Source organism: Phytophthora cinnamomi, assembly GCF_018691715.1.
Source record: "Phytophthora cinnamomi strain GKB4 chromosome Unknown Contig6, whole genome shotgun sequence".
Classification (NCBI taxonomy): domain Eukaryota; phylum Oomycota; class Peronosporomycetes; order Peronosporales; family Peronosporaceae; genus Phytophthora; species Phytophthora cinnamomi.
Genome location: NW_027150939.1, coordinates 206,782 through 224,093, shown reverse-complemented (window position 1 = coordinate 224,093; position 17,312 = coordinate 206,782). Strand labels below are relative to the sequence as shown.

The following is a 17,312-nucleotide window of genomic DNA, read 5'->3' as shown; positions in this document are numbered from 1 at the left end:
TCACTTGAAAACTCAAGAATATTCGGGCTACTTTGTCATGATTCTCTTCTCTTCCATCACTTGGCAGTTGACTCCGCGTTTTCAATAACGTGAGCTCGTAATATTTTCCTTCTGTGATACCTTCATGAGCTGCAAGCAGATCGTGCATTGCTATCGAAATATATCCTATTGTATCTGCGTCTTGCCATCGAGAGTTTTTTCGCGTGCGGTTCATCACACTGATGGTAACGATTGCCCTCGCCGAAGAGACCGGGACCTCAATGTCTTCTGCCCAGCTAGGAGATAAATTCGTCCACGTTGGTGGTGTTCGAGTTGGTGTCGTTCTACCCTCGAGTCGAATCGCTACAAATGGTTGACTGATGAGCATATTCGAGATAACCACGTCTTGAGTAGCCCCGACAAAGATTCGGAGTCCCCTTACGTTCTCGGTACGATACCGCACACTATTGAGCATTCGGCCGCCCCTACCAGAGACTTCACCAGGCGGTACAGACCTCATTACGAGTTCCATCAGCTCCTCGTGCAATGGGTGGTAATCTTGCCAACTACCCCTGCGTTCAACGGGAATCCGCATCATATCCTCTTGAAGTTGTACGAAAAATCCACGCATGAAATCCACTTCTGCATCGCTGAAATAGAATGGAAGTCGAATGAAGCACGGCCATTTGATTCTCTTCGCTTGCTTCACGTTAGCTTCGGATGTGTGTATCCGCATACGAACCCGCCGCTGCTCTAGTATTTCGTTCATAGTGGAAACTGCAGTATCGAGATGGCGCCACGAGTGCTCGGAATGGGATACTTTAGCCGCGTGCAAAAACGATAGACGCAGCAAAATGAGTTCGTCATATGCCGCGTATACTAATGATTGAGATTGTGATCCGCGTAAACGACCTTGCAGACTTTCGTACGCGTCGATTAGAGTCGACAAGCTATGACTTTTGTAGCGATACAACACTTCTGCCATCTCAAAGCATACCAAGAACGGCATATGGTGCCATGAGAGTAGCAACAGTTTCACGTTAAATGTACGCTTGTTGGTGCCAGTTCTTTGCGATCGCACTTTTTCTCCTAGATGGGTAGTTAGCTTGTGCAGAAGCGTTGGCCAGGAATCAGGATGCTTGTGGAAGCGGTGATAAAGGTTTGTAACGCAGGCCCAGGCACACTTCAGGTGAAGGCTATCATGCCACGAATCATTGGTAACGTAAGCGCAGATATGAGCTTTCAATAGGCTCCGTAGGAAAAAAGTATCACCGCAATCAGCGTACGATTCGTCAGCGATGCGTTGAAGGAGCAGGGCTTCTCGAAAAGGATCCCCACGAAGCTTTGCAGATAGACTATCGTACCGCCACGCCTTCAGACACAAACGCTCAAGTTTCTGGGCACGTTCGAGGCGACTTGAAAACGGCTCCTGCTTCGATATGGATACGTTAGCCGACAATCCTTTTTGCACCGCTGCTAGATTGTCGGTAAAGTGAGGGCGCCCCCGTGGCTTTTCAAGACGGGATTGCTGCATGAATAACGCACTTTCGTTTCGCTTTTGCATGTTCATCGTGACTCGACCGCCAAGAAAATTTATATTCGCTCGATGAGAACGGTCTTTGGAGTGCAACAACGCTTCGCGGGCAGCAAATTCGGCAAACACCCACGCTTCGCTGTGTTCTAACTCCTTGGCAACCTCGAAGCACACGGTGCTCCATGCTTCATTTCGTCGTTTCCACCATCTATCTGAATCGGGAAAACGTATTGCCGCTATTTCCTGAAGCTTTCGTTCCCATTCACTCCAGTCTAGTAGCATTGACCGGCTAGCAGTTTTATCTTCTAATAACTCGGATTGGACACGTTCCAGCTTCCTCATAAGAGATACACAATATAACGGTTTTCGCATTCCCAACTCCATCTGCACACCTGCCTCGGGAGGAAGATTTGCTACTAGTCCATGCAAGCTGAAGTGACCAAGGTGAAGAGGCATGTTGCGCGGCTTGTAGACCCCAGTGTCAGTGAATTCGATGCGCATGGATTCGATTCGAAGTGGACGATCCGACAGCTTCACTTGCAATAATGCCTTCTCAGTAAATAGTGATTTACTGTGTGTTCGTGCCTTATCAATCGCACCAGCGTCAAGCGACTGATGGAGAAGAAAGGAGCCAACCTGCCCATTTGATAGCAAACGCTTTGCATCGCTCTTCTTTAGAAATCCATGGTAAAAGCCAACCGATGGCCACAGTTCTATCTGCCGGTAGCATTGCTTTAGTAACTGTGTTGTCGTTCTCAGAAATGTATTGGTTTCAGGATCATCCTTCTTGCTGATTTCATGCTCTTCAAAACTCTCCTCGTAGCGCTTCAATAAAATCAAGGCAAGAGTAAAGCGAACTTCCACGTCAGTAAATGTGAGTTGCATTGGTGTGTCCAAAATTTTCTCCAGTTGGCTGCAGCTTTCAGCAAGAAGTCCCTGTTCGAAGTATATCATACTACTCAACATGAGCAACTGGACTTTGAGCTCGACGAGATCGGATGGCGAGATATTCGTTAGTTGACGTAAATCTTGCGGGCGGGCGCTTATCTCTTGCAGTAGATTGAGCGACAAATTCAACGCCTTTTCCTTTTCATTGCGTTTGCCAGCCCAAAACAAGCACCGAACAAGTTCAAATTGGGATCGAAGCCGTAACTTGTTCAAAGAAGTAGCAGCAACTTCAAATGCCGCCCATGACCTCGCCACTGTGTCCGCTTGTAGATAGCTTTCCCAGCCAATACATGCTTGAGTAAGATTGAATACATTTCCCGCCGCTTCAAAAACCCTAAAATGGCTAATAGCGTATGCCTGCCAGAACTGAAGCTGACCAGCAAGTTGCTTGACATCCCTGCTTGCATCGTCATCGTCACAAGCGTCATCTCGGTTAAGAATCCAATCAGACCCGAGCTTTGTAGGTGCTGTGCTAAAACTGAAGGACATTCTTGACCCACTAACGAGCTTTCGATGGGCCATGATTTTTAGTGCACATTGCTCTATCAGCAAAGTTTCGGCCGTTGGTAGTGTTATTTCCGCAAAAACTCCTTGTCTGAAGCAGTTTTCCAGGTATAACGCCGCTTGATCGTAGCGTTTCTGGTCGAAAAAGTCAAAGCCTTTGCTGGGGTTCTGTCGCCATTTTCGCTCTTCATGCCGACTCACTAATTCCCGGAACTGCGCGCGGGCGCGACACCCACGATAATGTTTCTGGATTGTTTGTGCAGAGCGCATGCGTAGCTTGACGGTTGCTTGCTTTGCTGCTTGTAGAATCAGCGGAGCACAGACGCAGGTTGCAGCCCACATCATTCGCCGCTGCAGTAAACATTCACGAGCTCGATGGCATCGCCATAGACATTGTATGCGAATTGCAGCGCACCATCGACGAAGTCTTCTAGCTATGTGCTGGGCGTGGTATACCCGGACGAAGCCTTGCAACCGTAAAGCAGATTCGAGTTGAACTCGATCCAGCCTCCGCTTCCCGACTATTCGTCTCGCAAGGAATACTCGGATACAACGCTGAATCATCAACACTGCAAGCGGTACCACACAGCGCCAAAGTGCGATCAACTTTCTACGAGTCAATTTCACGGACATCTCCACCGCTTTCACGGCTGTCGGAGGGTGCCGCAATACTCGCCTTGCAAGCAGTTGGGCACACGTAAATTCCAGCCACCACGAAAGTAATTGGGCAGGTGCGTGTAAATAAAATCCACATATCGGCATCACGGAAGCTAGAGTCTGGAAGGGGGGCTGGTGGGAGCTCGTCATCGCTTCCAGCGCTCTTGTCAGCCTGGACGAGTGCCGTGTAATTTTTGCCGCAATTTCAAGTTGACGCCGCCATACAGTCGTGGTCAAGTGTTCCCTCCATGCGATTGCTGCATGTCTTCTCCATGCGCACTGGAGCACCACCGCCGCGGAATGCTTGACGGTATTGACGGTCCGGTCTCTCGCTGAATTTGGTGCGTCCACCCCTTCGAAGTTTTGCCACCGCTTCTCACTTCGGGCGACGAAGTCCCCGGTATGCAAACCACGAACGTACTGGTGAGTGAGCTGTGTTAGCGTCTGCAGTCGGGGATAAACCTTCGGTAAATCACGGGGGCCAACGAAGTCCACGGGCAACCGCGACGGTCGCGGGGGCTTTCGGTCATCATCGATCGAGAGCGGTGGCAGCTCAGATGAAGGCCACGCTCGCTTCGTCGCGCGCATAGCGGGCGACGCTTCACTTTAATCACTGCCAGGTATGTTTGCTCGCCACGACAGTGATCCAGCCTTTCAACACACACCGTTCGCCACACTGGTGGTGGCCCACCACCTTCCACTCGAACTCGTTTTATTTGTTTTCATCCAGGGCCGATGGTCATAGTTCACACTATAGGATGGCTGCCCGATTCTATACAATCTGCGTATCCAGCTCCGCTTCTAACGCAGGCGCCGTCGATTCCTCGCCGGGGCCAACAAGCAGGTCATCCATGCTAGATTGGGCCTCGGCTAGCAGCGCCTCAAACTCCTTTCCGATACTGCCTTGCTTCCGGGGCGAAGCTGCGTCAACCTGGGAGCCGTCGTCGGAGAAGAGCGTCTCACTGGAGAGCGCACGCTCTCGCAGCATAGCCGACGAGGGAGACAACGCTCCAGTGGCACGCTTCGGCTCCAAGTAATAACCCTCCGGCTTGAGAGGCAGAGTCTTAACACGCTCGCGTGCAAAGAGATGGGAGCAGAGCTCCTTCAGTATTTCGTCCAGCACCACGTAGCCGCACAACAGCCGTGTCTCCGCCTCGTGGTCGTTTAATGCTGCATCGTTGTCTTCGTCCACAAGTTTCTTTCGCAGCTCTTGCAGCTGTGTGGCGCCGTTAGGCAAGCGGTTTAGGCGACGAAGAGCGTCAGCGTATACCTCCTCAAGAATACTGCGCAGGCTCTGACCTGCCGGTAGAGCTTCGTCTAGGTCAAACACCACTGACGAACACCGCGACTTTTGTGCGAGAGCATAAATCATGCCCGACAGCGCTAGATTTTCTTGGAACGAGTTCTCCAGCAGCCTCTCCACGCGGCTCAGAACAATCCGTAGGAAGAGCGGCAAACTCCCCTCTTCGCTTCCAACGGTCAGTCGTTGTAAGAACTGCGACTGAGTTCTCTGTCGAAGGCCTGCGGGCTCGGCTGGGGAAAAAGAAGGCAAGCTGATGCTAAGATACACCTCACGCAGGGGCTTCATGGCGTTACGCGTAGCAGCGGTTCGGCTGGAAGATCCCCTTGAGGGAGAAGTTGGTCCTGCAGTAGTGGTAGCAGCAGGAGCAGATGGGCTTCCGGTCTCTTCCGACGCCGTCGCTACTGTCGTAGATACCGCGGCTTCTTCTTGGTAGTCAGCATCATCGTCATCGGAGTCATCCAGTTCGTCGGGGCCACGCTGACATGCAGCATATTCAGCGTCCGCGATGTACGAAAGGAGCGACAAAACTTGATCTTCTTGGTCATCGGCTGCCGGGATCTCCTCTGTAACATCCTCGGGTCCAGCAAAAGCACGAATTTTCCACAGATGAACGTTAGAGGCCACCGAGGAGTCGGGGAATCGAGAGGCGAACCAGATCGCGCCATTGCCTTGGGCGCTCGGGCTTAGAATCGACGACGTCGTGGGTCTTCTCCTCGGACTCGCCTCACTTCCGCTTTCAGCGGCACTTTCGGGTTTATTAACTGAACCAAGAAGAACACTGTCCGCGTAATCGTCTTGAAGCTCCAGTACACTAGTAAATAGGTCAATGGTAGCGATGCACAAGGAGCTTGAGAGAGAATCCATGTGACGCAGCAACTCCGATGGTAGCTGGTGAGCTACAGACGGATCGTTCGCTTGTGTTTCAGATTCAGCCGATGCGGACAGGTCCTCTTCTTCAGCCGGTTTCACTAATTTTGCAGACGCCGGAGCGCGCTCGAGGAGAAATTGTAAATAAACGAAAAGCAGCGGATTCGCACGAGTGTCGCGACCGCAAGCCGTAAGTTCCTCCAGAATGATTCGCGCGTAGAGTGTGGCAGCACAAGCCGCAGCTTCGGACGTGTGCAGGAGGCCTTCGAGAAGCGGTCCTTCCAGGAAACGAGTGCGGAACTGGTCCAGCAGTTCGTCGGCAATTGAGTGATGTTGTAGTTCGCCCGTGACTTCGTCCACCTCTTCCAGCTCGTACCGCGCCACCATAGCCAGCGTGCAGCAGAAGCGCAACCGCACAGCGAGGAAACTCAACTCCAGCTCCATATTTCCGTCTGGATCCGCTGAACTAACAGCTGCAACCTGTGTCTTGGCTGTCGACGCCAACGTCTTAGGCAGAGCGTCAAAGGCTGAGATCACTCCGTTGACCGCGTAGTGGCAGAACGGCGTGAGCTGCAGCACGAAGCGACACAGCGCCTTGTCGTGCACCGCCGCAGCGATTACGAGCGCCTCGCGACACTTTTCGCCGATCTTGCCCACCGCGTACATGTGCGGCAGGAGTCCCGTGAAGAGGATGAGCTCTGGCACCTCGCTCTGCGTGTGGTGGTTGTGGAGATGCAGGAACGGGTCGTCGCTCGCCGAGCGCAGTCGGCTGCCGCCCTTGGCGCCGTCCGTCTTCGGGGCCATGTCAGTCGTGCGGATCATGAGTCGGTCGGCGTGCAGGAAGAAGAACTCGGTCTGCACGGGGTCTCCGCGCAGTTTCTTCCAGAGGATGTTGAGCAGGTTGATGAGGTACTTGCGCACCGTGGGGTCCTCCACCTCCTTGCGGGCCGCGGCCTGGATGAGCGCCACCACGGACACGTGCACCTCCCTCGTGGGCAGGATGGGGTAGCTCACGCGGCTGAGCAGCGCGCCCACGAACTGCATGGCGAGCGACATGATGCCGCACGGCTGGTCGCGGCGTCCGACCTCGCACAGGTGCGGGATGATCTGCTTCTCCAGCAGGTACTCGAGGCACTCGTGCGACGCGTGCTCCTCCTGCTGCTGCTGGGGCGGGGACGGCGGCGCCTGCGACTGCGCGCGGGAGCGGGCGCGCGCGCGCGGCTCGGCGTCCTCGGCCGCCGCCTTGGGGCGCGCCATGACCATCTCCCAGCGGTCCGAGTTGTTCTCCTCCTCGTAGATGAGCAGCACCAGCTTGAGCAGCGAGTCGCGCGTGTGGCTCTCGAGCAGCAGCCGCCGCTGCTCCGCCGGCTCCAGGTCGCGCGACAAAACCGACTCGAGGAAGCGAGCCACCGTCGTCCAGCGGTGGTGGAACTCGTCCACGCGCGACTCGTACAGCGTGGGCGCCACCATGTCCGCCGCCTGCGCCAGCGCGTCCGACGCCCGCGCCGCCACCTGCCGCAGCTTGGAGCGCAGCCAGCTCATGATGCTCCCTCCCCCGCCGCCGCTGCTGAGAATGGCCGAGGCAGCGAATTGGGCGGGGCCCCGCCAAATCTGATCGTCACTAAGGTGAGGTGGGAGTCACTCAAGTGAAACCGATCCAGTTGGCTTTATCGAGCATCACAATTCGCTCATGTCTGGCAAACGCGGAGCGAACTACAAGCCAACTGAGGACAAGGCTTTATGCCAAAGCTGGCTCCTTGTCTCGGGGGATGCCAGCGTTGGCACCAATCAGACTGGTGACACATTCTGGGAGGAGGTTCGCCGAATCTTTGACGAAGCCAGGTCAGACAACAAGAAAGACTATGTGAATGACCGAATCGCGAGTGGGCTGGCATCACGTTTCCAGACCATTTCAGCGCGACGTTCAAACGTTTATGGGCTGCATCGAAAAAATTAAAGCGCTCAACCAAAGGGGCGTATCTCTGACCGATCAGAAACAGCAAGACTTGGAGCCATAGGAGGCAACGACTGGCTCCAAGTTTCGGTTTTTGGGGTGCTGGTGCCGACATCACGTGCTTTTTAAGCGCCAAGAGCACGCGACGTCACTAGGCAGTCGCGTGCCAGTGACAATTGACTTGACGGACGATGGTGTTGATCACAGCACCAAGGTTGCTGACGAGTGAAGGCAAGGTCGTGGTGGGAGAAGCTGCGGTCACCGGAAGTATTGAAGCTACGAAGAGTCGGTTGACGTTGACAAGATCGAAGATCGCAAGGAGAGCAGACGTGGAGGGCGAAGGACAGTGGTGAGTACAATTGCCAGGCGAGGCGACGCAGACTGTACGTAGACAGTAGGTATAGGCGGCGGGGACTAGCTAGGAGAGCGCTGTGTGTGCGGCTGGCCTCACATCTCTCAGTTGCAATTTGGACGGGAGTAGTCCAGATAAAGCAGCTAAATACTACGCGTAGTGTTCTACGGCAGGGGGTGGCACTACCCAACAACAGAAGAGGTTCTTATCGTTTCGCACTGCGACCAAGGGGGTCGGCGAGGAGTGCGGGTTATTGCAAGGCAGTGCTGAGTAGTTTAGAGGACGAGCGATGACGTACTTAGTGTGTCACAGGGTGGCTGGGAGCGTGGTTAGCGACCACGAGGGCGCGAGGGGACTATTGATGTCCTCTTGGTCGTGGAGGGCTGGGCCTGGAGTGGACCCGATGGGTGTGTCTACACAGGAAGGGTCCTCATTCAACCTTTCATTTACATTCTGGCTTACAGAAGGCGCGAGGGCAGGCCCACAGATTGCCGGCTGCCTAGCAATGTTCTCTCCCTAAGCTGGTCCCTGGTGCGGTTGACATCAGTTGCCGCCCCCCCCCCCCCGACGTCTGCGTTGGCGATGCAACGGTTCTGGCTCCTGCTCATGTACTTACCTTCCCCTCCGAGTTGGATCTATGCACTTGTTCACCATAGTGGTAAGCCATACCGGCATGGTTGTCATAGCAGTGGCTTTCTGGGCGAGCCTGTGTACTGAGTCAGGTCGCGAGCTAAGCTACAGCGGGCAAGAACAGAAGTTTGTGTGACCGTCCAGCAGTGGGGGCGGCGCGCAGGGTGCAGTTCATGTGACCGCCCAGCTGTGGGGGCGGCGCACATGGTGAAGTTTGTGCGATCGTCCAGCAGAGGGGACGGCGTACATGGGCAACAGAGGGCCTAACGGATAAGTATGGGTTACAGAACGGTACAGACACTGACAGAGTTAAAATGGGTTTGGTTTGTATTACAGAAGATTATAACCAACTAAGCTAAGGGAAGATGACGCAGCAGAGGGCGTCAAGTGTTTCGAGGGACGAACGAACTGGTCGACGTGCTGCGCAGGCCGAGGCGGTGGCATCGGAAGCGGCTCGCGAGGCAGCGAAGTGAGTGCAGCTTGCGCCTGCCGCGACGCTGATTAGTGGAACGGACGGGGACCTTGTGGCAACGTCGGCGAACGTCCGGGTCTCGACTGGACGCACGCCGAGGACTGGAGACGGCGGCGGCGATGATGACGACGACGGCGGTGTCGTCATGGTGAGCGTGGCGGACTCCGGTACGGGAACTGGGGACAACGCTGGTAGTACGGATGGACGTAATGGAGGTGGCGGTGGCAAGGCGCGTCGAAGGCGACGGGTCTGGCGGCAGCAGCGACTGGAGGTAGCACGGCAGCGCGAGCGGGAACGGGAACAGCTCTGCCGGCTCCTCCAGGTCCGCCAGCACCTGCGGCAACAGCGGCACCACCAACACTGACGGAGATTTACCGCGATCGGGAGCGGGAGAAGAAGTCGAGACTGCCGAAGTTCAAGGGGCTTGACGAGCTCAAGCTCACGGTGAAGGCGTGGTTGAAGGCGGTGAAGAACGAGCTTCGCCGCCAGGCCGCGATCCTGCACACCGAGTGGTGCGAGCATGAGGTGTTCTTCGAAATGGTGGCGAGCTTCGAGGGTGAGGCGCTGCAATGGTTCGACACGGTGGAGGACTCCTTCGTGAGTCGTGAAGACCAGACGTTCGGGAACTTGAGGCGGTTGTTGAAGGACCGGTACATGGTGAAGAGGTCGAATCCAGAGGTGGTGGTGAGGCTTCGTCTTCGTAGGCAGCAGCGAGGCGAACCTACGCACAGAAGTTATGTGGAGAAGCGAATTCCGGGAAAGGGGTGATTGGGAGCAATCGGCAAAAAGATGGACCCTGACGGAGTCACTATACCGCGGAAGTGACACCCGAGAAGCCAGATCGAGGGGATCTGGTGATGCGGGTGGATCGAGGCTATCAGATGAGATGTGTGTGGCGTCAAAGGGAGACTACTGGAAATACTACAAGATGACACAGAAGACGTCTACATACGGCAGAGGGCCAGATCCGCACTATCGGAAGTGGTTGGATCCAGATCACATGTACCCATGTGGATCCAAACCCGGGTCACCTGTACCCAGGCGGATCTGAGCTTCTGAGGGATGACTAGGATACGCTAAGCGGTGGATGGAGCTTACGCCAGCCGAAGGACCCCAGATCAAGACAAGTTAACCCAGATCAGGGACGGTGGGATCCGGATCACATGTACCCATGTGGATCCAGATCCAGACCACATGCACCCATGCGGATCTGGGCGTCTGAGAGGTGGCAATGGCGAGTGAAGTGGAGAAAGGAGTATGCGACGACCGAAGGACTCAAGATCAGCGAGGATCAGCGTGGATCAAGCGGATTTGGGAGAGGTGGATCCAGATCACATGTACCCATGTGGATCTGGATCCGGATCCCGTACGCCAGGGCGGATCCAAGCCTCTGGTAGACGGCTAAGACAAGGAAAGTGAGGAAAGGAGGTCGCAACAGCACAGGGACCCCAGATCAACGCAGACCGACCCAGATCAAGGCACTTCGGAGATCAGCGGATCTGGATCTGAGAATCAGGCGGATCCGGATCTGGCGGATCTGGGGATCTGGTGGATCTGGGACTCAGTGGGTGATCTGGCGACTACAGCTCAACGGAGGGAACAAGTGACGATGCAGTGAAGGTAGAGGTGGTCCGTAGAGCCGGCAGGTACAGATGGGAAGATACTTCGGATTGGGTGATAGGATTTTGGGATAGGATTGGACATAACCATAAATCAGACTCAAATTTGCCTTGGACAACGCAAGTGCCTTCGCCTTCGCCTGGAATCGGGATCGACATTGGCCCACCAAGAAACAGCAAGGTACTGGGTAGCAGATCTAGTGTCGGTTGAATAATCTGGATAATATATTGGCCAGATCAACCTTCCTAGTGAACTCCCTACAAATGCAGATCCCAGATCACCCGGAGTTAACTACTTGGCCGGGTGATCCGTGATTCTCAACTACCCTGATCCTGCTATAGGAAGCGGCAAGTACGACAAAGGGCGACCTACCAAGTCGCAACAAGGGCCTACAACACACCACAAGGCAACCACTCGGCCGGATCCAGATCCAGGCCGCCAGATCCAAGTCGGGAATCACTTGATCTGGACCAAGAACCGCGAGCAGAGTGAAGATTTCCGCGCTGCTCCACCGGATCCCCGCGTCTCGCCAAGACGTTCCTACTTCAACACTTGGACTCTTCAGAAGTTACCAGAGGAGCAAGATCCAGCCCTACCGACGGGTACACAAGGTGAGGAGTTCAGCACTGATCACGGATCATCGGAGTACCCCCTCCGTTAGTCGGTGTCCGGGCACTGTTGGGAAGTTGGATCTAGCAATCTCGCAGATTTTGCTGATCCCGCTACACCACAATGGTGCGCGTGCCCGGATCTTCTGGTGACTCGGGATTTCACCGTGAGTCCCAAGAAGAAGTTCAAGTGAAGATGGAACAAGGGGACCAGGCGTCATCGGAGTTGGGATCGACGACGACGCCGCTGAATGAAGCAAGACCCACGGATCGACAGAGTGCTGGGAGGACCTCTGTCGACGGAAGAGAGGCAGATCCGGATCCGGATCTGGAAGACAAACCTCAACCTCCTCCCCAGGTCCCTTCGGGGACCCCGGTGGATCTAGACGTGAGTCTAGATCCACCAACAAAACAAACCAAGGCTGGCACAAATCGGTATACATTTGCTGATTCACCGGTTAAGCTCAAACGTGAGCAACTTCCCTACACTCCTCCACTGCCCAAGCCGCTGGATCAAGACCAGCCGAAGACATCGGCGGCGCGGAGGAGGATGAAGGCCCCGGATCTGGACGAAGAAGACCCCAAGGATCCCGGATCGGGATGGTCGGAAGCCGCTCTGGAGTTCGCGTTCCGCCGTGCAGAGCTGCGTGACTCCATCGTCCAAGATCCAGTGATGCGGATCCTGGATCTGAAGCAGATCGGACACCTTCAAGGCCCCATCGCAGCTCCCGCGACGGCGGACAGCAAGCTGGTCGCGGCGAAGAACCTGATGCATCTGCTGAAGGAGACCGGACTTGTGGCGGGACAGTTTGATCCGAACGATCTCTCCGATCTGGATCTGGACCAGATTCAAGCCTCGACTCACGGTCTCTTCGACAAGCTGAGGGTCTTGGTGGGTGAGATCCCGGCGACATCGTTGCCGATGGTCCCAGATCCCGGATCAGCATCCACCAAGGCCGACTCGACAAGCTGCCGGACGTCATCGCCCTTCGTGTCTGCCGCGGAAGCTGGATCCAACACTTCATCGGAACCACGACGTATGTCGCTCGGACCGTCTGGCGCATCAATGCTCCAAGCTCGAGCCAAGGCCCAGCGCCCAGATCACCCCCGATCTGGATCCAGGAAGCAGACGACTAAGCAGACAGATCGAGCCACCACGGCGACCGGATCCGGCTCCGACGAATCGACTGGCAGGCTGGAGTCCTACTTCCAAGCCGCGATGAGCCGCTTCCTGAGGGAGCAACAGACGCCGACACCCCAAGCGATCCAGAACCCTGGATCACAGGACGTCGACATGGAGTCCACCGAGTCGCCGGATCCAGATCACTCTCATTGGGAGTACGATCCCGACGAGCTCGACTTCCCGACACCGAGCCGCGCCGCTGTCGCCACAACCACAGCCGGATCCACCGGATCCACCATGATCCAACGCGTCCGGATCTCGGCGATATCTGATCTCAAGGAGTTCTCTGGTAAAGACCAGGACGAAGATCGCGCGAGAGCGTGGGTTGGCAAGGTGAAGTCGGCGTTCCTACGCGATCAAGCATCCGACGGAGAAAAGTGCTTGACCTTCGCGGATCTGTTGTCTGGATCAGCGAGGAACTGGTACCGGCAACTACCCCGATCCACACGCAACAAGTGGTCGGAGCTGCTCCGCAGCTTCCAGATCCAGTACTGTGGGTTCGGGATCTCGGTAGCCCGCCAGTATTACCATGCTCGCAAGCGATCTGATGAGTCTGCGCTGGAGTACCTGCACCGGCTGAATGTCGCTGGACTACGTGCAAGACTCAAGATCAAGGACGGTGGACCCAAAGAGAAGCGCGAACATGTGGATCACTTCATTGAAACCTTGGGAGATCAGGATCTGGCCGATCGGCTGACGCTGCTACGACTTCCAGATGCGGACGAGCTCGAAGAAGTCCTGCGCGCGCTGGATCGAGCGAAGAACCGGATGAAGAAGTCTGCATTTGGATCCAGCAAGTACCGGCAGAAGGCCTCAGTGACGCCCGCACCGGCAGTCCCAGCGAAACATGTGCGAGCGGTCCAGATCCAGGCCCCCGACTCCGGATCCGACTCAAGTTCAGACGGATCTGATTCGGACGGGGACGATTACCGCCGGATCTACATGGCTGCGGGCGGTGAACAACCCCCACAAGCCGAGAATGTGTCGAACACCCTAGATCGGGGCCAACTGGAACGCCGCTCAGCAGATCAAGTGCCTCGTGACCACAGATCCAGAGTCCATGCCGACGGATCCGATCACAGTCGCTGCTCGCACTGCGGATCCCGGAGGCACACGGAGCTTGGATGCTGGAGGCGCTTGACTTGCCAGAAGTGCGGCAAGAGAGGCCACCCGGCAGATCACTGCCTCTTCGTGTGCCGCGGGTGCGGGGAGCTCCACGACATGGGCAAGTGCCCAATGGAGGAGTTCTACAACTGGATCCGCCAGTGGTACAACCCGACCAAGCACGCGGGGATGCTACCAGAGAAAGCCGATAAGATGTTAAACTAGGACGCTCGCCGGGTTGGAATCCGGTACGAGCCGAGCGTTCTAGGTATTGCATCTATGCATTTGTGAACAAGACATCGGTAGATCAAGTTAGCAAGCGACCAGATCTACAAGGTAATACACGTGATCTACATGAGAAACGTACTGCTGTGGTCTCAAGTCTCTATCAAGTCGACGACTTTGCCAGATCCGACGCGACCGTGACCGTGGATCTGGATCCGGAGGTGCCGCAGGGATACTGGAAGCAACAGGATCCAGATCTGTGGTTCCGGCCCGCGGATGGAGAGGATACCACATCCCAGACGCCCAGATCCGGACGCGTCGATGCCTATCGACGATCCGGTGATCCGGAGTCGCCAGATCTCCTTCCAGGAGATACTGGAAGCAACATTCACCGGGTAAGTGGTTCCGACAAGCCAAGATCACCGGCAAGATCAACAATGAGAAAGCGATCTTACTCCTCGATACAGGTGCCGAGGTGTCCATCTTGGACACCGCCTTTGCTCGTAAGGTTGGGTGCTACATCGACAGGAGCCAGAGTCAAGAATGCGTTGGAATCGGTGATAATGTCTACACAACGGAAGGAAGAACTCGGATCAAGATTACCTTAGCAGGATCATTGGTGTATATCTTCGACATCTGGGTAGGTGATCTATCTGGCCAAGAAGCTATCCTGGACATGGACTTCATGGTCCCGGCCGGGATCCGGCTGGATCTGGCCGATGGATCACTCTGCCTGCCCGACGAGGTCCGGATCCAGCTCAGCGGAAGGCGACAGCTCTACAATGACAAGGCTAGGCTCGTGAGGCTGGATCAGCACCTGCAGCTGGGTGCCGGAGAGTCCGTCGAGCTTCCGCTGCGCCTGCAGACATCGGATCAAGACAAGCTGTGGGTGACACGCGGAGATCTGTGGGTGCCGACCGTGGCCAAAGGACCAGGCAAGACACAATACCTTCAGATCACCAACGTCGGTGAGAAGAAGTTGGTGCTGTGTCGCGACGAGCGGATTGGCATGTGGCTCGCGGGCGACCGGATCCCGCGGCTGCAGGGCTTCGTGACCGTCGGATCCCGCCGCTACTTGGAGTGGCAGAATCTCGCCCTGCAGGCCACCACTGAAGCCGGGTCCGCGAAGGCAGATCCCCCACGGACCCCGCCGCCGCCGATGGTTGAGCGCCCCGAGTACCCTGTGCCGCGCGCGATACTGCGGAGGCCGGATCTGCCACGGGCGCAGCCCGTTGAAACTAGATCGCAGGGCCGGGAGAGCTGTCGGAACAAACCACAACCAGATCCACATGCGCAGGCGGTCCAGGGTGATGTGCCCCAGGTGACTGCTGAGACACTGTACCTCCAAGCCTTACAATCCGTGGAACCTTCAGATCCACAGTCGGCGAGGCTGCCCAAGACCTGCAAGAGCGCGGATCTCGACACCGAGGACGCGACGGGACCAGGCCAGGGTGATCCAGGTCTCGCCGTGGGCGACAGAGCACAAGGAGTCCCAACCGCAGCGGCGCCCGGGTGCTCGACGCTCGCCATGCAGTGGGAGGTGGTCCCCGAGCCGTCGCAAGCCCAGATCACCCCAGTTGAAGCCAAATCACCCGGTGGTGGGTGTGGCCGGGGCGGTCTGGCGACAAGACGGCCAGATCCGAAGGTGGTGCCAGACAGTGTGTGCGAACCCCCCAGGATTTGGGCGCTGAAGGCGACAACGACGTCAGATGACCAAGATCATGCGCTAGCGGACATGCCCAGGCCAGATCAGGACCCGCAGCAAGCCGCCGAGGACCTGCCATCCCCAGATCCATCGACGGGACCAGGCGAGGTGCCCACCGATCAAGATCCGACGCTGGACGCGCAAGGTGCTGAAGATCCAGCTGGCGTGGGACAGGCGGATCAGCCCGTTGTCCTATCGGAGAGTTATCAGGGTAGTAATCACCCAGAGACAGGGGGCGGATCTGCAAATCTGACATATGGTGATAAGGGACAGGACGCGGATCCAGCTGGCACACACGCATCAAGTGATGACCAAGCGGGAAAGGGCAGGGAACTACACGGCGGAATGAGACAGGAGGCCAACCAAGCATCGGGCTCGACGGCCGCTACAAACCCGCTTAATGCAGATCAGGCTGGCTCGGATCCGGTCGAGGACGAGCAAGTCTGCATCCATGAGAGTGGCGATTTGCATGCAGAAGACGTCGAAGCCGAGATGGCGGTGCTGCCTGAAGTCACGGTGGGGACGGCAGACGTGAAGATCGAGGACATACAAGTGGGCGATCCGGAGATCAACTCACCGGAGGAGATCGAGCGCCTACGCAGGTTGATCTGGAAGCGCCGACACCTGCTGATCGGCAAAGGCATTGCGTTGCCCCCCGCCGCCCGTGGCGTAGTTTGTGATATTGATGTGGGCGACGCGAGGCCCATTGCCCAGCGTGTGCGTAAGGTTGCGCCTCAGTTTCGCGAGAAGCTGTCAGATCTGATCAAGGGGTTGCTCGGAGCTCAGATCATCAAGGCCTCGATCTCGCCATGGGCCTCCTCAATTGTGGTGATCATCAAGAAAAACGGCGTAGATATACGTTTGTGCATTGATTATCGACTGGTTAACAGTCTAACTAGGCTGATGATCTACTCAATGCCCCTGATCAACGACCTGCTCGAAGATCTGGACAAGGTACTTTGGTACTGCTCTCTCGACATGGCAAGCGGATTTTGGGTGGTGACCATGACAGATCGGGCTCGTGCGATCTCTGCCTTCATCACCCCGTTCGGTCTGTTCGAGTGGAATCGTATGCCATTTGGCTTGAAGAACGCCCCCCAGATCTACCAGCGGATGCTCGATAATGCGCTATATGGGTTCACCTGGATCCCGCGATCTGACAAAAGCGGATCCGGATCCGACGACGATCGAACAGATTTTGCCCCGGAGCATGGTGATCTGGACAATTCAAGTGGTCTTTCGCCTAGACCAACGGGAGCTGGCTTGGACGGAAGCGAAGTCGACAAGCCCGGATCGGGCGGATCTGGATCTGCCCGATCTGGATCTGGAGCTGTTCGGCCTGGTCGACCCGGATCTGACGAAGTTCGAGCTTGTCGATGCCGGATGAGTGGTGATCTGGAGAGTACGACCCAGCATTCCCCCAGATCAAGTGGACCTAGGTCCGACGGACTTGGATCTGGTAAGCCCGGATCCGGCCGATTCGGATCGGGCGATCCCAGATCGGGCCGGTCCGGATCAGATATGAGTAGATCCAGATCTAGCGCATATCGAGCTGATCTGCACCCGGCAAGTAGTGATCGGGAGAGTTCGATCAAGCCTTCGGTGTTGGGACGTAGATCTTATATTGACGACATCTTGGTGACCGCCAGATCGTGGGATCACTTGTG

At 56.2% G+C, this 17,312-nt stretch overlaps 4 protein-coding genes across 4 annotated transcripts; 3 read left to right on the top strand and 1 right to left on the bottom strand.

Annotated features, from left to right (window-relative positions):
• Positions 1-4,394: 4,394 nt before the first annotated feature.
• On the bottom strand, positions 4,395-7,334 carry IUM83_07328 (uncharacterized protein; the record flags this gene model as incomplete). Its single annotated transcript, XM_067931614.1, has 1 exon — positions 4,395-7,334. The coding sequence occupies one exon, from the start codon at positions 7,332-7,334 to the stop codon at positions 4,395-4,397; it is 2,940 nt and encodes a 979-aa protein (XP_067798985.1).
• A 1,891-nt stretch (positions 7,335-9,225) lies between these two features.
• Positions 9,226-9,968, top strand: IUM83_07327 (Retrovirus Polyprotein; the record flags this gene model as incomplete). The annotated part of the gene is made up of 2 exons (XM_067931613.1): positions 9,226-9,367; positions 9,523-9,968. 2 exons carry the CDS (start codon positions 9,226-9,228, stop codon positions 9,966-9,968), a joined length of 588 nt encoding a protein of 195 aa, XP_067798950.1.
• A 1,584-nt stretch (positions 9,969-11,552) lies between these two features.
• On the top strand, positions 11,553-13,940 carry IUM83_07326 (Eukaryotic/viral aspartic protease, active site; the record flags this gene model as incomplete). The annotated part of the gene is made up of 1 exon (XM_067931612.1): positions 11,553-13,940. One exon carries the CDS (start codon positions 11,553-11,555, stop codon positions 13,938-13,940), a length of 2,388 nt encoding a protein of 795 aa, XP_067798949.1.
• A 676-nt stretch (positions 13,941-14,616) lies between these two features.
• Positions 14,617-17,032, top strand: IUM83_07325 (reverse transcriptase; the record flags this gene model as incomplete). Its single annotated transcript, XM_067931611.1, has 2 exons — positions 14,617-16,858; positions 16,920-17,032. The coding sequence occupies 2 exons, from the start codon at positions 14,617-14,619 to the stop codon at positions 17,030-17,032; spliced, it is 2,355 nt and encodes a 784-aa protein (XP_067798988.1).
• Between the last annotated feature and the right edge of the window lie 280 nt (positions 17,033-17,312).